At 58.1% G+C, this 13,725-nt stretch overlaps 1 protein-coding gene across 2 annotated transcripts; it reads left to right on the forward strand.

The window, feature by feature from the left end:
• Positions 1 to 13: 13 nt before the first annotated feature.
• On the forward strand, positions 14 to 8,808 carry LOC119847256 (homeobox protein box-5-like). Of its 2 annotated transcripts, XM_038381870.2 has the most exons (5): positions 14 to 829; positions 2,826 to 3,379; positions 4,244 to 4,377; positions 6,389 to 6,549; positions 7,379 to 8,808. In XM_038381870.2, the coding sequence occupies exons 3-5, from the start codon at positions 4,362 to 4,364 to the stop codon at positions 7,469 to 7,471; spliced, it is 270 nt and encodes an 89-aa protein (XP_038237798.1). In that variant the 5' UTR covers positions 14 to 829; positions 2,826 to 3,379; positions 4,244 to 4,361; the 3' UTR covers positions 7,472 to 8,808. The 2 variants fall into 2 exon arrangements, with proteins under 2 accessions (XP_038237798.1, XP_043357081.1); XM_043501146.1 differs by having other exon boundaries at positions 2,826 to 4,377.
• The last annotated feature ends 4,917 nt before the right edge of the window (positions 8,809 to 13,725 follow it).

A 13,725-nucleotide genomic window follows, 5' to 3' on the forward strand; every position in this document is an offset into this window, starting at 1 on the left:
CAGCAGCCTTCCCAATCTCTGAGGCAGAGGCGCGGCCAGGGGGCTCCACGTGCTGCCTCCGCCCTCAGGCGCTGCCCCCCGCAGCTCCCATTGGCCCAGTTCCCGGCCAATGGGAGCTGCGGAGCCGGCGCTCACGGTGGGGGCAGAGCGCAGAGCCCCCCCCCCGGCCGCCCCTGCGCCTCGGAGCTAGAGGGAGATGTGCACTATCGGACTAATGGTGTCCCGGTCATACATCGGTCGGGACCCGGGAGAAAGAGTTAATTATCGGCACAGTCTCGATTTTATCGGGGCGTCTGGCCACCCTACTCCCCAATGCCCTTTGACCCCTGACCCCACAGCCCCAATCCCAGTGATCTCCCCCCACCCCCACCCCCAGTGGACATAGACTCTGGATCTCACCCCACCCATGGCCCGGATGTTTTTCCTCCACCTTTGCACCCGTCCCCCAGGCCAGGGCTACGGCCTCCTCCCAAAGCTTTTCACGCCCCTGGTGTGGGTGGCCCCATTGGGCCCAGCCCATAAGGGGGCGGGAGGTTGTTTGGGTCTTTGGCTCGTGTCCTTCCACCGCAACCACGGCCTTTGACAAGGCTCGGCACGTAGCCCTGGCGAGATCTTCCATGGTGTGCGGCTCCTCTGGGAACCGGCATGTCAACAGCTGGTCCGTGTGTCTCCGCAGTCCCCTGCATCTGGGTCGCTAGAATAGCAGGCTGACTTTCGAGCTTCTCCAGGCTCCAGGTCGACCTATCGTAATCATTCCATGTTGCTTGCAACCTCTCTTCTGACATCCAGAGCAGCCATTCCAGCAGGCACATAAAGGTTGTTCACACTGGTGAGTTCTAGCCTCCTATGATCCCATTCAATGCAGGGTCCAGTTTCTGTGCGTGGGCCGATTTTGCCCACACCGGACAGGTGTATTCAGCCATTGAATAGCGAAGTGCAAGAGCCGTGGTTTGCTGCTGGGCTGGTTCCCCAGTTTGAATTGGCACGCTTCCTGGGTATGTTGTGCCAGGTGCCTTTTACCTTCTCCATGTGTGCCTCAAAGGAGAGAGTGCAGGCTAGCGTCACTCCAAGGTAGACAAGAGTCCAGCAGTGGGCAAGTGATACCCTGTTCCAGATGTTAAGTTGTCTACCGGCCTCACAACTGCACAGATGGAAGAGACTGTCTTGTGTTCTGGCTGGGTTGGCACACAACTGGGTCTTGGTGTAATAGACTGAGAGCTCGGACAGCACCTATGTTAGCGCCGTTAACATGGACAAGTTCGGCTGGTTTTCTGTTGCCCTCCATCGGCTCCGCTTCCCGCATAGTTCGATGTAAAGACGTTGGGTCTCTAGGAGAGATTGTATCATTCAGGTGAAGGCGTGATCTTTTGTCATGTTGTGTATTTAGCGAGGAGCCTTCGGTTATTCGCTGTGTCATATGCCGCTGCTAAGTCGACAAACATGGCGCCTGTTATCAGACCCGTTTCAAAGCCATCTGTGATGTAGTCAAAGATGTTCAGCGCTTGACCAGTGCATGACTTGCCTGGGCAGAATCCATCTTGCTCTGGGATTAGATGCTTTTCAGCGAATTATGATAGGCGGTTTAGGATGAGAAGCACACACAGTTTGTAGAGGTGACATAGTAGTGAAAGAGATCTGACATTCTTCGGCTCCGTTGCATCCTTCCCCGGCTTCAGGAGAGCCACAACCTGTGTTTGTTGCCAGGTCTTGGGTACTTTGTATGTGGCTGAGCATGTGTTAAACAACTTAAGTAACTAGTTTTTTATTGCTCGTCCGACAGGTTTAATTTGTTCAGTACAATGTTGTCTAGAGTGGTGTCTTTGCCATTCTTGAGGGTGTTAATTCTGGAAGTTAATTCAGTTATTGCATACAGTGCCTCCAAGTTATAAGGCTGTTTGGTGAAAGGAGCAGAGTAAAGGGGTTTTGTCACAAAGGGGCAAAGTTAAGGTTGATCTGGTGATCTGTGCATTGTTAATATTTCCAATAAGACAGGAAGTAGAGGCAGAGTTGATGAGGTTATTGATCAGGCTATTTGATGAGACGGGAAGGGAGGTGGGATTTAAGGCTGGTTGACTCAATACAGCACAAAGCTAAGGTTGATCAGTTGCAGTTACCTGTGTGTATCTGATACTTGCCATTGTTTTGGTGAAAGTATCATGGGAGGGGATGGAGTTAAGGTTGCTTGACCCTGGGGGTGGAGTTAAGATTAATGTGGTGACCTCAACTGTACATTTTTAAAATAATTTTCTAATTTAATTATTTTTTACCAGAAACTTCCACTTTAATTTCCACTGAATTTCCCACTGTCCAGATGTTGGTGATTACAGAGGACAGTAAACATTCCCCTCTGGATGATTTGGGTTTTGGTTTTTTAATCACTGAAGTGATAGATATTCCCCTCCCCAAGTTTAAAGCAGGTTGTAGCCTGAGAATCTTGTCCACATATTAGATCAGCTTTGCAGCCAATCTCTGCCACATGCACGTTTGATGCTTCCCGGGGGTACTCAGAATGCGAGGCACCTTGCTACCACCTGTCCTTAACACGAGGAAACCTTATGTGTGCCTGCCAGGGGTCAGCTCCCTGATTCCACCAACTCGAAAGCTTGTACCTTCCACCAACGGAAGTTGGTCCAATAAAAGATATTACTCCCTCACCTTGTGCCTAGCACTTAGATATGTCTTAGAGAAACAGGTATATGTTTATTTAACACAGAATAGAGATTGAGAAGAAGCAAGTAGAATTAATGGAAACAAATGGGTACGAATAAAATCATAACCCCCATTTAAAGCCTGCACGTAACAAGCCGCTTTTCTGTCTTTCCCAGCATTAAACCACCAGACCAGCTGCAATCCTCTGTTCAGAAGACAAGCTAGGGGCAGAATAGTGGGATGTACCAATGCATCCCCGGATGTAGTTCCAACAATTTGTTGTCCTCACTTGTGAACCGGACAGCTTGTTTTTTCCTTTGCAGACTTTGCCATCACTCGATTCGCACTTTGCTCAGCCTGTACGCCGGCGTTCACGGTGAAGGTCAAGCTACGTGCAGCCAGGCAGACAAATCCGCGTCTCCTGCCCGAAAGAAATGTATTCATCACCTTCTGGGGATCAGCACCAACTCACTGCAGATGCATAACTCCTTGCGCATTAGCCATATGCAGGTTTTGCGATGATTATGGCGCCTGGCATGATGCAGGCTTTGAGAAGAGATCTCACACCACTACCTCTGAGGAACTATGCAGAAACCAGCCCAGGGAACCCTGTGATCTCCAGCCAGCCGGCCTCAGCAGCTCCCTGGATCACCGCGCATGGGACGACTTGGAGATTCTCAAGCCAGAAGGGATCATTCTGATCATCCCGCCTGAGGCCTTCCCGGCCAGGGTCAGGGAATCCAGCTAGCCAGCCACGCCTGCAGCCAGCCCAGATCTGGTGGTTGAGCTAGAGAGGCGCTTTTACAAAGAGATGTCCAGTTGTGATTTAAAGAACTTTTTGCAGTTTTGCTGTTGCTTTCTCTGCCCTGGGTGGATTGGGTGTTTGCTCCAACCTTCCCACTCCCCAGCGTCTCTTCACCTCAGTCCCCTCCACCCCCACTCCCCTTCCCTGCCCCCTCACCCCTTCCCTTCTCTTTGCAGTTAACGTATCCCTTCTGAACTAAACCCACCCCCCCAAATTAAGATGCTGTTTACTGCCATCCCATTGTTCAGGACTCCTGGATTCTAACCCTGGCTCTGGGAGGGGAGTGGTGTCTATTGGTTAGAGCAGGGGGGGGCTGGGTTCTCCCCCCAGCTCAGGAAGGGGGTTGGGTCTAGTGGGTTAGAGCAAGGGGGCTGGGAGCCAGGACGCCTGGGTTCTATTCCCAGCTCCAGGAGGGGAATGGGGACTAGTGGGTTAGAGCAGTGCGGCTGGGAGCCAGGACTCCTGGGTTCTGTCTAATGGTTAATTCCCCTCCCTTTGAACAATTTGCACTTTATTTCTAGCCTGATTTTCTCTCGTTTCAGTTCCCAGCCATCCAATCTTGCTCTGCCTTTGTCTGCTGGATTAGGGAGCCCTCTGCTCTCAGCAAATCTCTCCCTGCCGAGGGGCCGAGACATGGGGGGGGCAGCTGTGCCTGCGTCAGTCAGTCTCCCAGGAGCCCTGTTGTATAATGGGAAGGGGGTGCAATTGGGTTACGTGTGCCCCAGCGCTCCCCGCCGGGGATTAGAGGTTGAGCAGGTAATTAGTTAATTGTGGCCCCTCTGCTTGCAGACTCTTTTGTGCTTCTTCTGGTGCCTTAATCCCGAAACCAGCAGCTGGATCAAGCGTTCTCCTGACAACGGCCGGGGCACCGGGGAACTGGCAGGGTAACCGGAGCCTTTGGGGAGAGATGAAGCCAAAGGCAGGTAAACAGCCAGGGGAGGGCAGGTGGGAGCTGGAGGGGGGAGACACACTGGCCCCAGGGCAGGGAGCCTATGCTGGGAGCCCGAGCTCTGGAGTTCAGGTTGGAGCAGGGCAGAGGGGCAATGAGTTACAGTTCTCAGCCCATTCTCATGGAGAAGCTTGTCACATTATCAACCCCCACCCCCCTGCCCCACATGCCAGCCGATGAACCCAGGGCTTGGGCTAGCAGGGGGCTGCGGGTTGGGAGCAAGGCTCATGGCACCGCTGTATGGGGAGCGCAGGGCTAGAAACGCATGGCGGGGGGTTGTGAGCTGGGATATGAGATCCTCCTTCGCTTTCGGTTCCAACCAGCAGTGTGGTGTGGCTGCATCTTTTAAACAGCTGCTGCACTTCACCCCAGAGGTTGGCTGCATCTCAGTGCTAGGCGAGGGATCCCTGAAACCCATCCATAGTTCACTGCAGGGCTCAATTCTCATTAGCGCTGAGATGCCAGCAGCCCCTTCCATGTGAAAAGAAAAGGAGTACTTGTGGCACCTTAGAGACTAATAAATTTATTAGAGCATAGCTTTCGTGAGCTACAGCTCACTTCATCGGATGCATCCAATGAAGTGAGCTGTAGCTCACGAAAGCTTATGCTCTAATAAATTTGTTAGTCTCTAAGGTGCCACAAGTCCTTCTTTTATTTTTGCGAATACAGACTAACATGGCTGCTACTCTGAAACTTCCCCATGTGCTGTCACAGGGCCCCCCTCACCAGGGGAGCGTTCAGCTGTGAGGTTTGGGGGGGAACCACAATACCTGTGGGCTCAGGCCCAGAGCTCCCAGGACCCCCACACTGGGACCCAGAGTCCCTGGCCCCTCCTCGCCCCTCGCTGCTGCCAGGTGATCCTATCGCCCTGATTGGTCCCAGGTAAATCCCGCTAAAGCTTCTCTGGCCAGCGCTCTGCCCTTAAATAGGAGTCGGGGCTTCAGCCCTTGCCTCTCGAGCACCCTCCCACTCCCCCTCCCGGCCCCCCATCCTCCAGCCCCCACTCCCCTGGCTGGCATCCCTGACCCCAGGGCTCTGCGCCCCCTGCCCCCCACTCCTCTTGCTACCCCCCTGCCCCCCACTCCCTTGCTGGCCTGCCTGCCCCAGTGCACACTCCTCTGGCTCCCAGGGCTCCACTCCCCACCTACCCCTTAGCCACCAGGGTCTCTACTCCCCCCGCCCGTTCTCCCAGGCTCTGGCGTCCCCTTGTCCTACTTACAGGGGGCCATGGGTAGCTTCAGCATCGAGCAGCTGGAGCACTGTGCCCAACTCAGGGTGCTCACCTCCTGGCCCCTCCTCCTCAGACAGGGGGTCCCCGGTTTGCCCCCCAGCAGGACCCCTGGATCCAGCCCTAGGCTTCCCCCAAGCCTGGCTACAGCCCGCCCCCCGCGGGTGGCTGACTTCTCCATCTGCTCCTCCTGGCCCTGGGCAGCTCAAGAGGGGGACCGGGGAAAGGGGGTGCGCAAGGGGAGCTCGGAACACGGGGGCCTAGCGGCAGTGGGGGGGCGACCCCGCCGGGCTACGCCTGGGATCCATTGCTCTCCCAGCATTCAAGCCGGCCTGCCGTCTGGCAAGTAAGATCCCCCCTTCCTGTGCCCTTGGGATGAGCCCCACTGCGGCCCAGGCCCCGGGCTGAGCCTGCAGCCCACCCCAATGAATTGCATGCGGCCATGAGGGCAAACCGGACATGGACTGGGACGGTGGGGGGTCACCCGGCTCCCCCAGACACCCAAGCACTTGAGTGAGCAGGATCTCAGCCCTTCCAGCAACAGGCTGGGGCCAGCCCTGCGTGCCAGGGGGGAGCGCCCCCTGCCGAGCCCCCCCCGCGGCAGCACAGCGCCCCCTAGCACCGCACTGGGGCTGCGGCTTCCAGAAGGAAAGGTGTGGGGCTGATATTAACAGCAAGGGGGGCTGGCGGCCCTGGTCCTTCCTCTCCGGCTACTGTACAGGCCCTGCTTCACCTCTCCCCTCTCCCCTCCCCGCAGAAGCGAAGTGCGGGAGCCCCGGCCGGGCCTCCCGCAGCCCCCGCGTCCCCTTCTCTGCGGCCCAGATCGGCGTCCTGGAGGGCAGCTACCGGCAGACACGCTACCTGAGCAGCAGGCAGGTGGGGGAGCTGGCCACGCTGCTGGGGCTCAGTGAGACCCAGGTAGGAGGCTCCGTCCTCGGGCAGGGCCTGCGGGAGCTGGGCGGGGAATTAACCCCAGACAGATCCTCTCAGTTATCAGCACCTGTTAGAACAAGGGGCGGGCAGCCTGTCGGTTGAGGGGGATCCTCGGAGGGGGCGTCCTTGGGGCAGCTGCCCATCACTGAGGGGAATCCCCAGCAGCGGTGTGGCCCTTGGTGCAGCCAGCCCGTTGGTGAGGGGATCCCCCATGGGGCATCCTAGGGGCAGCCGGCCCCTCGGCAAGGGGGATCCCCCAGCAGGGGAATCCTGGGGCAGCCGGCCCATCCGGTGAGGGGGATCGCCTGGCGGAGGGCGCTTGAGGGGCAGCCGACCGTGTTGGCGATGCTGATCCCCTGGTGGGAGTGCGCCCTGGGGCAGCTGGCCCTTCGGCAAGGGGGATCGCCCAGCAAGGGACACCAGAGGGGCAGCCGGCCCCTCGGTGCGGGGGATCCACCCAGCAGGGGGCGCCCTGGGGCAGGACGCCCATCAGTGAGCAGGATCCCCCAGCAGGGGGCGACCTGGGGCAGCCATGACTGTCCCTACCCCTGCCAGAGGATCCTGGTGACTCGCAGGCACTACTTGTTCCTGCTCCTGGCAGTGCCCCCTACTGGAGGGTCTCCAAAGTCCCGAGTGAGCGTCTGGGGATCAGGCTCCTGGCTGAATTGCAACTGTGCCCCTGGCTTGCTGTGCGGCACTGGCTCTGTGCCTCAGTTTCCCTCTCTGTGCGCTGGGGCCAGATGGCACCCAGGGAGGTGTCCGGTCCTGTCTGGGGTACATGTTCGTGGTGACTGTTGCTATTGTTTGTTCCAAGGTGAAAATCTGGTTCCAGAAACCAGGCGAGCACGGGAAAGGCGGGACTTCTGAAGGAGCAGCCATCCAGCAGCACTGCCCTGGAGGGGGCTGAGCCGGCCCATGTTGCCCCCACTCGACTGGCACCAATGCCAGGGCCGGGTGGCACCAGGATGCTGCCACCTTGAGCCACTGTGGCCTCGGGCGTCTGCTCGCAATGGAGCCATTTGTGGGTGCAAAGAGGCCTGGAGGTTGCCATTGGGGGGGCCCTCGGATTGGGGTGATGGTCCCCCTATGGGCTGTGCACCTCCTCCACCCTGTTGTTACAGGGCACCCATCAAACTCCAGCCCCCCCAATTGCAAACCGGTCCCCCTCCCTCCCCAAATCTTCAGCCAGAATTTGACCCCCCCAGCTGGGATGTGTACCCCAAACTCTGACTGAGCTTGTGGGGGCAGGACTGACACCCGCAGACACAGGAGCCATCCGGCCCAGCTGCTTGGTGCCTCCCCTGTGCAACGAATTGGGGAGGGTCTCAGCCTGGCCCTTTCCCCTGACTCTCTTTCAAAACCAGCCATTCAATTAGCACTCCAGGCCAGAGCTTCCCGCTGGCCCACCCTGGGGTCCCTCTCCCCTGGAGCACCCCCTGCTGGGCCCCATCCCCAGCGCTGACCCGAACCTCCGTTCAAGGGCAAAGGATGACTGTGCAGAGCATGGGGGGAGGGGTGGGAGAAGGGCAGGATGCCCTGGCCCCTGCCTCTGACCTTCAGCCTCTGCCAACTCTTCAGCCAGGGGCAAGGTTTTGGCTTGAACTGAAGGGATTCGGACTCAGCAGGCGTTACCCTCCCCTGCCACACCCCCCCGCCCCCAGTCTCCCCCACCAGGGGTGAGCCAGGGCTTAGACTGTCCTGTGTCTGTGACACACAAGGAATCAGATTCTGATCGCAGCCACCCCGGGGTCAATCCAGAGTCACCCCCCGGCTGTAATGAGTCAGGGCTGAATTCAGATCTCAGCCCCCTCCCCCCCGGCCCCCCCGGGGTCAATCCAGAGTCAACCCCAGGCTGCACTGGGGACAGAGCTGGAATCAGATCTCAGCCCAGTGGGGTCAATTCAGAGTCACCCCTGACTGCAATGGGGTCAGGGCCGAATTCAGATTTCAACCCCCACGTGGTCAATCTGGAGTCACCCCCGACTGCAATGGGGACAGGGCTGGAGTCTGATGTCAGAAATAGCCATGTAAATCTGGGCTCAATCCACTGAAGTAAATGGAGTCACTCTGGTTTGACACAGAGACCAGAAACTGTCTTTCTGTCAAATCCAGCTCTGCTCTAGGGAGCCTGATTGCCAAGGGGAGCCTGATTGTGGGGGAGCTGCCCTCAGTCCTGAGATATCTGCTGTGGGGCGGGTGTGATCTGTGTCATGGGGGGACAATAAACCCGCTTTGATCCCAGCACTGGGCTCTCATGTGGTGGTTTCCTTGTGTCCCTGCTTGAGTCCGTCTGGGGGCCTGGGGGCAGGGGGGGTGTTGCCTGGGGGTCCAGAGCAGTGTCCTGTGCTCACCCCTCCCCTGGCTGCGCCCTGTTAGGCAGGGCTGGGCATGGGCTCTTGGTGCAAAGCAGGCTAGAGGGGCCAGGCCATGGGGATGCAGTGGAGGTGCCCTGTCCCCAGCCTGGCCAAGGGCGGGGGCAGGGAGGGGGCCGTGCTGCCTGGGGGCTCAGTGATGACAGCGCTGGCCAAAGTGCACAGGGGCCTGGGCCACTTCACACCCCCCCCCCCCCCGTGAGCCAGGGCGTCCCCCATCGACCTCCCCCGGTGAGCCAGGGCGTCCCCCCACCCTCTCCCAGTGAGCCAGGGCATCCCCCTGCCCTCTCCCAGTGAGCCAGTGTGTCTCCCGGTTCCCCCCCCACCCCCAGCCCCCGTGAACCAGTGTTGCCCTACCTTCCCCCTGCAGCCCCCAGACCCTTCCAGTCTCTGCTTGACCCCAGCCCCAGGTGGTCTCAGCCAGGATGGAGGCCCCCCTGCTCACAGCCCACCCCCCATTACTGCCCATAAACCCTGGGGAGCTGTGATTCCCTCTTGGTCAGAGCTGGCTGGATCCCACGCCCGGTGCCCAGGCCCCAGCACCCCATCACTCCTGGCCGTTGTGCTCCTGGGGAACCTCAGCAGGATGGGGGATTCAGGGTTGTCCCTCCCCCTGACACGTCCCAGCCCCCTCCAACCACCAGCCCAGGCAGGGGCAGCAGCAACATGGGGTGCAGTCTCACCTGGAGTCAGTAACTGCTCTAACCACTAGACTCTGCTCCCTTCCCAGTGCTATGGGGAGAACCCAGGCAACCTGGCTCCAGCCCCCCTGCTCTAACCACTAGCCCCCAGTCCCCTCCAAGAGCTGGGGACAGAATCCAGGCGTCCTGGTAGAACAACAGATGAAAAACCCACAGCCCCATCCCCATGGCTACGACACCCCCCCCACACCCCCCGGAAGGCACCGTTCCAGTTCTATGGGTCTTACCCGTGCCTAGCCCAACGTGTGGTGCACCTCAGCCAGTGCAACCAGTGCCCCTGAAACCAGACAGCGCCCTGCGTTCTCCAGTGAACTCCCCCAGGCTAATACCAGCCAGACCCCTGCCCTGGGGTTGAGCCCTGGCCACACAGCGATCGTCTGCCCTCTCTGGCCTCAGCCTCAAATAAATCTGCACAACACCTAACGCCTGGCCTGGGAGCTCCAGCCTGGGCTGCACCTCAGCGTTCGGGCGACGTAAGCTGCCTAATGATGTCAGCGTCCACCCTACGGCCGTGTCCCGCCGATGTCAGCGCCTGCAACACTGATAACTGCCCCGCCACGAGAGCGTAGGCCTTCGGTCGGCGTTAGCGCCACGCAGCGTCTGTGTAGACAGGGCCTACTCACACGGGCCCTGGGCTGGCATCCTTGTCAATATCACAGCTATGTCGGAAAGTGACAAGAAAGCTGCTCACTGCTCAGGCTGTCACCCCGCAGCGGGTGGGGGGCTCCAGCTAGAGCCCGACTGCTCCCCAGGTTCCCAGCTCCCTGCCAGGAGGGAGTGGGGAGCCGAGAGCCCAGGGGAGCCTGGGCTCTCAGCCCCCCACACTGCCCCTCTTACATCAGACGGAGAGCAGTGTGGACATGACCCACCACATGAATTACTGCAGTAACATAGGGCCTCTTAAGTTTGCAGTGTAGACAGGCCCTGACATTCCTAACACTGCTAGCCACCAGAAATCCTGGACTGAGCAGAGACACTGGCTTTATGGCTTATTACAGCAATCGGTAGCCCACCCACCCCTCTTTGCGTTCCTGTGACTGCAGGGATGTATAGGGGCCACTCTGCCTTGAAATCTTTGTTAACTCCTTAAGCTAAACCATCTCTTCTACCTTGTATGTAGTTGGGACGCTCTGAGCCCCTTTCCCAGCCATGGAGAAGACCTCTGTGCGGCTTGAAAGCTTGACTCCCTTGCCAACAGAGGTTGGCCCAATAAAAGATATCTCTTCCCCCACCTTGTCTCTCTAATCCAGTGGTTCTCGACCTTTCCAGACGACTGTCCCCTTTCAGGAGTTGGATTTGTCTGGCGTACCCCAAAGTTTCACCTCACTTAAAAACAACTTGCTGACAAAATCAGCCCTAAAAACAAAAGTGTCACAGCCACACTGTTACTGAACAACTGCTGACTTTCTCATTATTTAACCATATACGTCGCTACCCGATATAACGCGGTCCTCGGGAGCCAAAAATCTTACCGCGTTATAGGTGAAACTGCGTTATATTGAACTTGCTTTGGCCTCGAGCACTTCCGTTATTAATAATCACTTCCCGCCCCCTGATTGACTCTTCAGAACCCCCCGACCCATCCAACCCCCTCCCCCCCGGCTCCTTGTCCCCTGACTGCCCCGTCTCCTATCCACACCTCTGCCCCCCGGGACTCCCACACCCTATCCAACACCCCCGTTCCCTGTCCCCTGACCGCCTTGCCTCCAGAACCTCCGAACCATCCAACCCCCCCTGCTGCCTGTCCCCTGACCACTCCCCGAGACCCTCTGCCCCTTATCCAACCCCTCGGCCCTGGCCCAGCACCCTTAACACGCCACTCAGAGCAGCGTGTCGGAGCCCCACAGAGCGCTGCTGCACTGTGTTACAGCTGGATTCGTGTTATATCGGGTCACGGTATATCAGCATAGAGGTGTAATTATAGATAAATCAATTGGATATAAATCTTGTACTTATATTTCAGTGTGTAGTGCATAGAGCAGTATAAATCAGTCATTGTCTGTATGAAATTGTCGTTTGTACTGATTTCACTAGTGCTTTTTATGTAGCCTGTTGTTAAACCAGGCAAATATCTAGATAAGTTGATGTACCCCCGGAAGACCTCTGTGTACCCCCAGGGGTACGCGTACCCCTGGTGGAGAACCACTGATCTCCTGGGACTGACACAGGTACAGCAACACTGCATACATACACAGAGACACACACAAAGCTCGGCTCATTACCCCCTCCCCCCCAGCAGGGGACATCTGGGACAGACAGACACACACAGAGTGTGTGCACACAATCACATATGCACTCACACTCAGAGCAGGGCTCGTCCCCCAGCAGAGGGCAGCAGGAACACACACACACACACACACATACACACAGAGTATGCATGTACACACACACACACACACACACACAGAGATCAGGGCTCGTCCCCTCCAGCAGGGGGCAGCAGGGACACATGCACGTGTGCACATGCACACCATCCCCCCCCCCCCCTGTGCCCTGGGTAGCCCCCCCCCCAGCCATCTTCTCTTTCCCAATGGCTCAGTTCTTGGTGCTGACCCCTGCATGGGTCGAAGGCAAACAAGAAGCCCACGTCCCCTGGGCTGGGGGGCCAAAGTCCAGCCCCAGCCTCCTAATCAGTCACTCACCTCTGGGGAGTAGGGGAAAGGTGCCTCCCGCCAGATAAGATCCCTCCCTTGGCATGGTGACTGAGGAGCACCCCGAGGGCTGAACCAACTCCTATCTTTTAGCTTCTTCAAGCAATTGTCTAAAATGACAGTCGTGGGGGGAGCATTGTCCAGTGGTCAGAGCAGGGCAGGCTGGGAGGCAGGACTCCTGGGTTCTGTCCTGGCTCTGGGAGGGGCGGGAGTGGGGTCTAGAGGTAGAAACGGGGATGGGGAGGGGCTGTGTTTTAGTCCAGCTCTGGGAGGGGAGTGGAGTGCAGTGGTTAGAGGGGGGCTGGAGTCAAGACTCCTGAGTTCTGTCCTCGGCTCTGCCACAGATTCTCTTTGGGACTATGAATGAGTCACTTCCTTGCCCCATGCCTCAGTTGCCCCACCCCTCCTCACCTCTCAGGGCTGCTCCACACTGTGTGGCAGCCCCTGGTGGGCAGGCAGTTCAGGGAGCAAATGATCCCCCCTGCCCTCCTCACCCCAAAGGCCCACCACAGCGGGGCTGGCTCGGGCTCTTGGCCTGTGGATGGGTGCATGTCAATGTGCATGAAGGGGTGAGTGGAGCTGTGCAGAGTGTGTGTGAAAGTGGTGCAGGGCACACAGGCATCACACATATGTGCAGGGTCCTCCAATAACAAACCAACGTCAACAGCCCCTGAGCAACCCTACAATAACAAACCAACATCAACAGCCCCCGAGCAACCCTACAACGTCAACAGTCCCCAAGCTACCCTACAGTAACAATCTGCTTTGTGCAGCCTCCATAACCCTCAGCAAGGCCAGAGTAACAAGCTAGTGTGTACAGCTCTCCCTCTCCCCAAATCAGTGTACATAGCCCCTGCTGCCCTACAACGACAACCAGCCCCCGCGCAGCCCTACAATAACAATTCAGCAGGCACAGACCTCAGACCCCTGAGCACCCCCGTGGCTCCCGCGAGACCCTACAATAACAAACCAACTGCCCCACATCGTGACTGAACACCAAGAAGCTGATATACACTGACCAGCTCCTGCACCCACCTGAACCGCATCCTTTTGGCTTAGCCTGACCAAGGGAAGGGGGGTCCTGATCTGTGTCTAGTTGGCCCCATGGCCCCATAGGCCAGCACGACCCAGGGCTGCAGAGCCCCTGAGAGGCTGTGACTGAAATGGGAGGGGGAGGGATCTACTGGGGCAGGAGAGCGACGGGGCAGAAACCGAGCTGTCCTTTGACTTCCGCTGGAGGTGACCCTCACGGGCAACCGACATGTATGAGGTCAAAGGTCAGTTAGGACCCCCCCACACTTAAGGCATGAAGACCCCCATGGGGATCAGCACCTCTGATCTTTGCACAATTGATGCCTGGAAATGGACTTGGCAGCCAATCGGTCACTCCCCGCGGGGGGTGGGGAGGTGGAGCGAGACTGGGAAAGGCTGGTCCGC

The sequence above is a fragment of the Dermochelys coriacea genome, chromosome 23, assembly GCF_009764565.3.
Source record: "Dermochelys coriacea isolate rDerCor1 chromosome 23, rDerCor1.pri.v4, whole genome shotgun sequence".
NCBI lineage: Eukaryota > Metazoa > Chordata > Testudines > Dermochelyidae > Dermochelys > Dermochelys coriacea.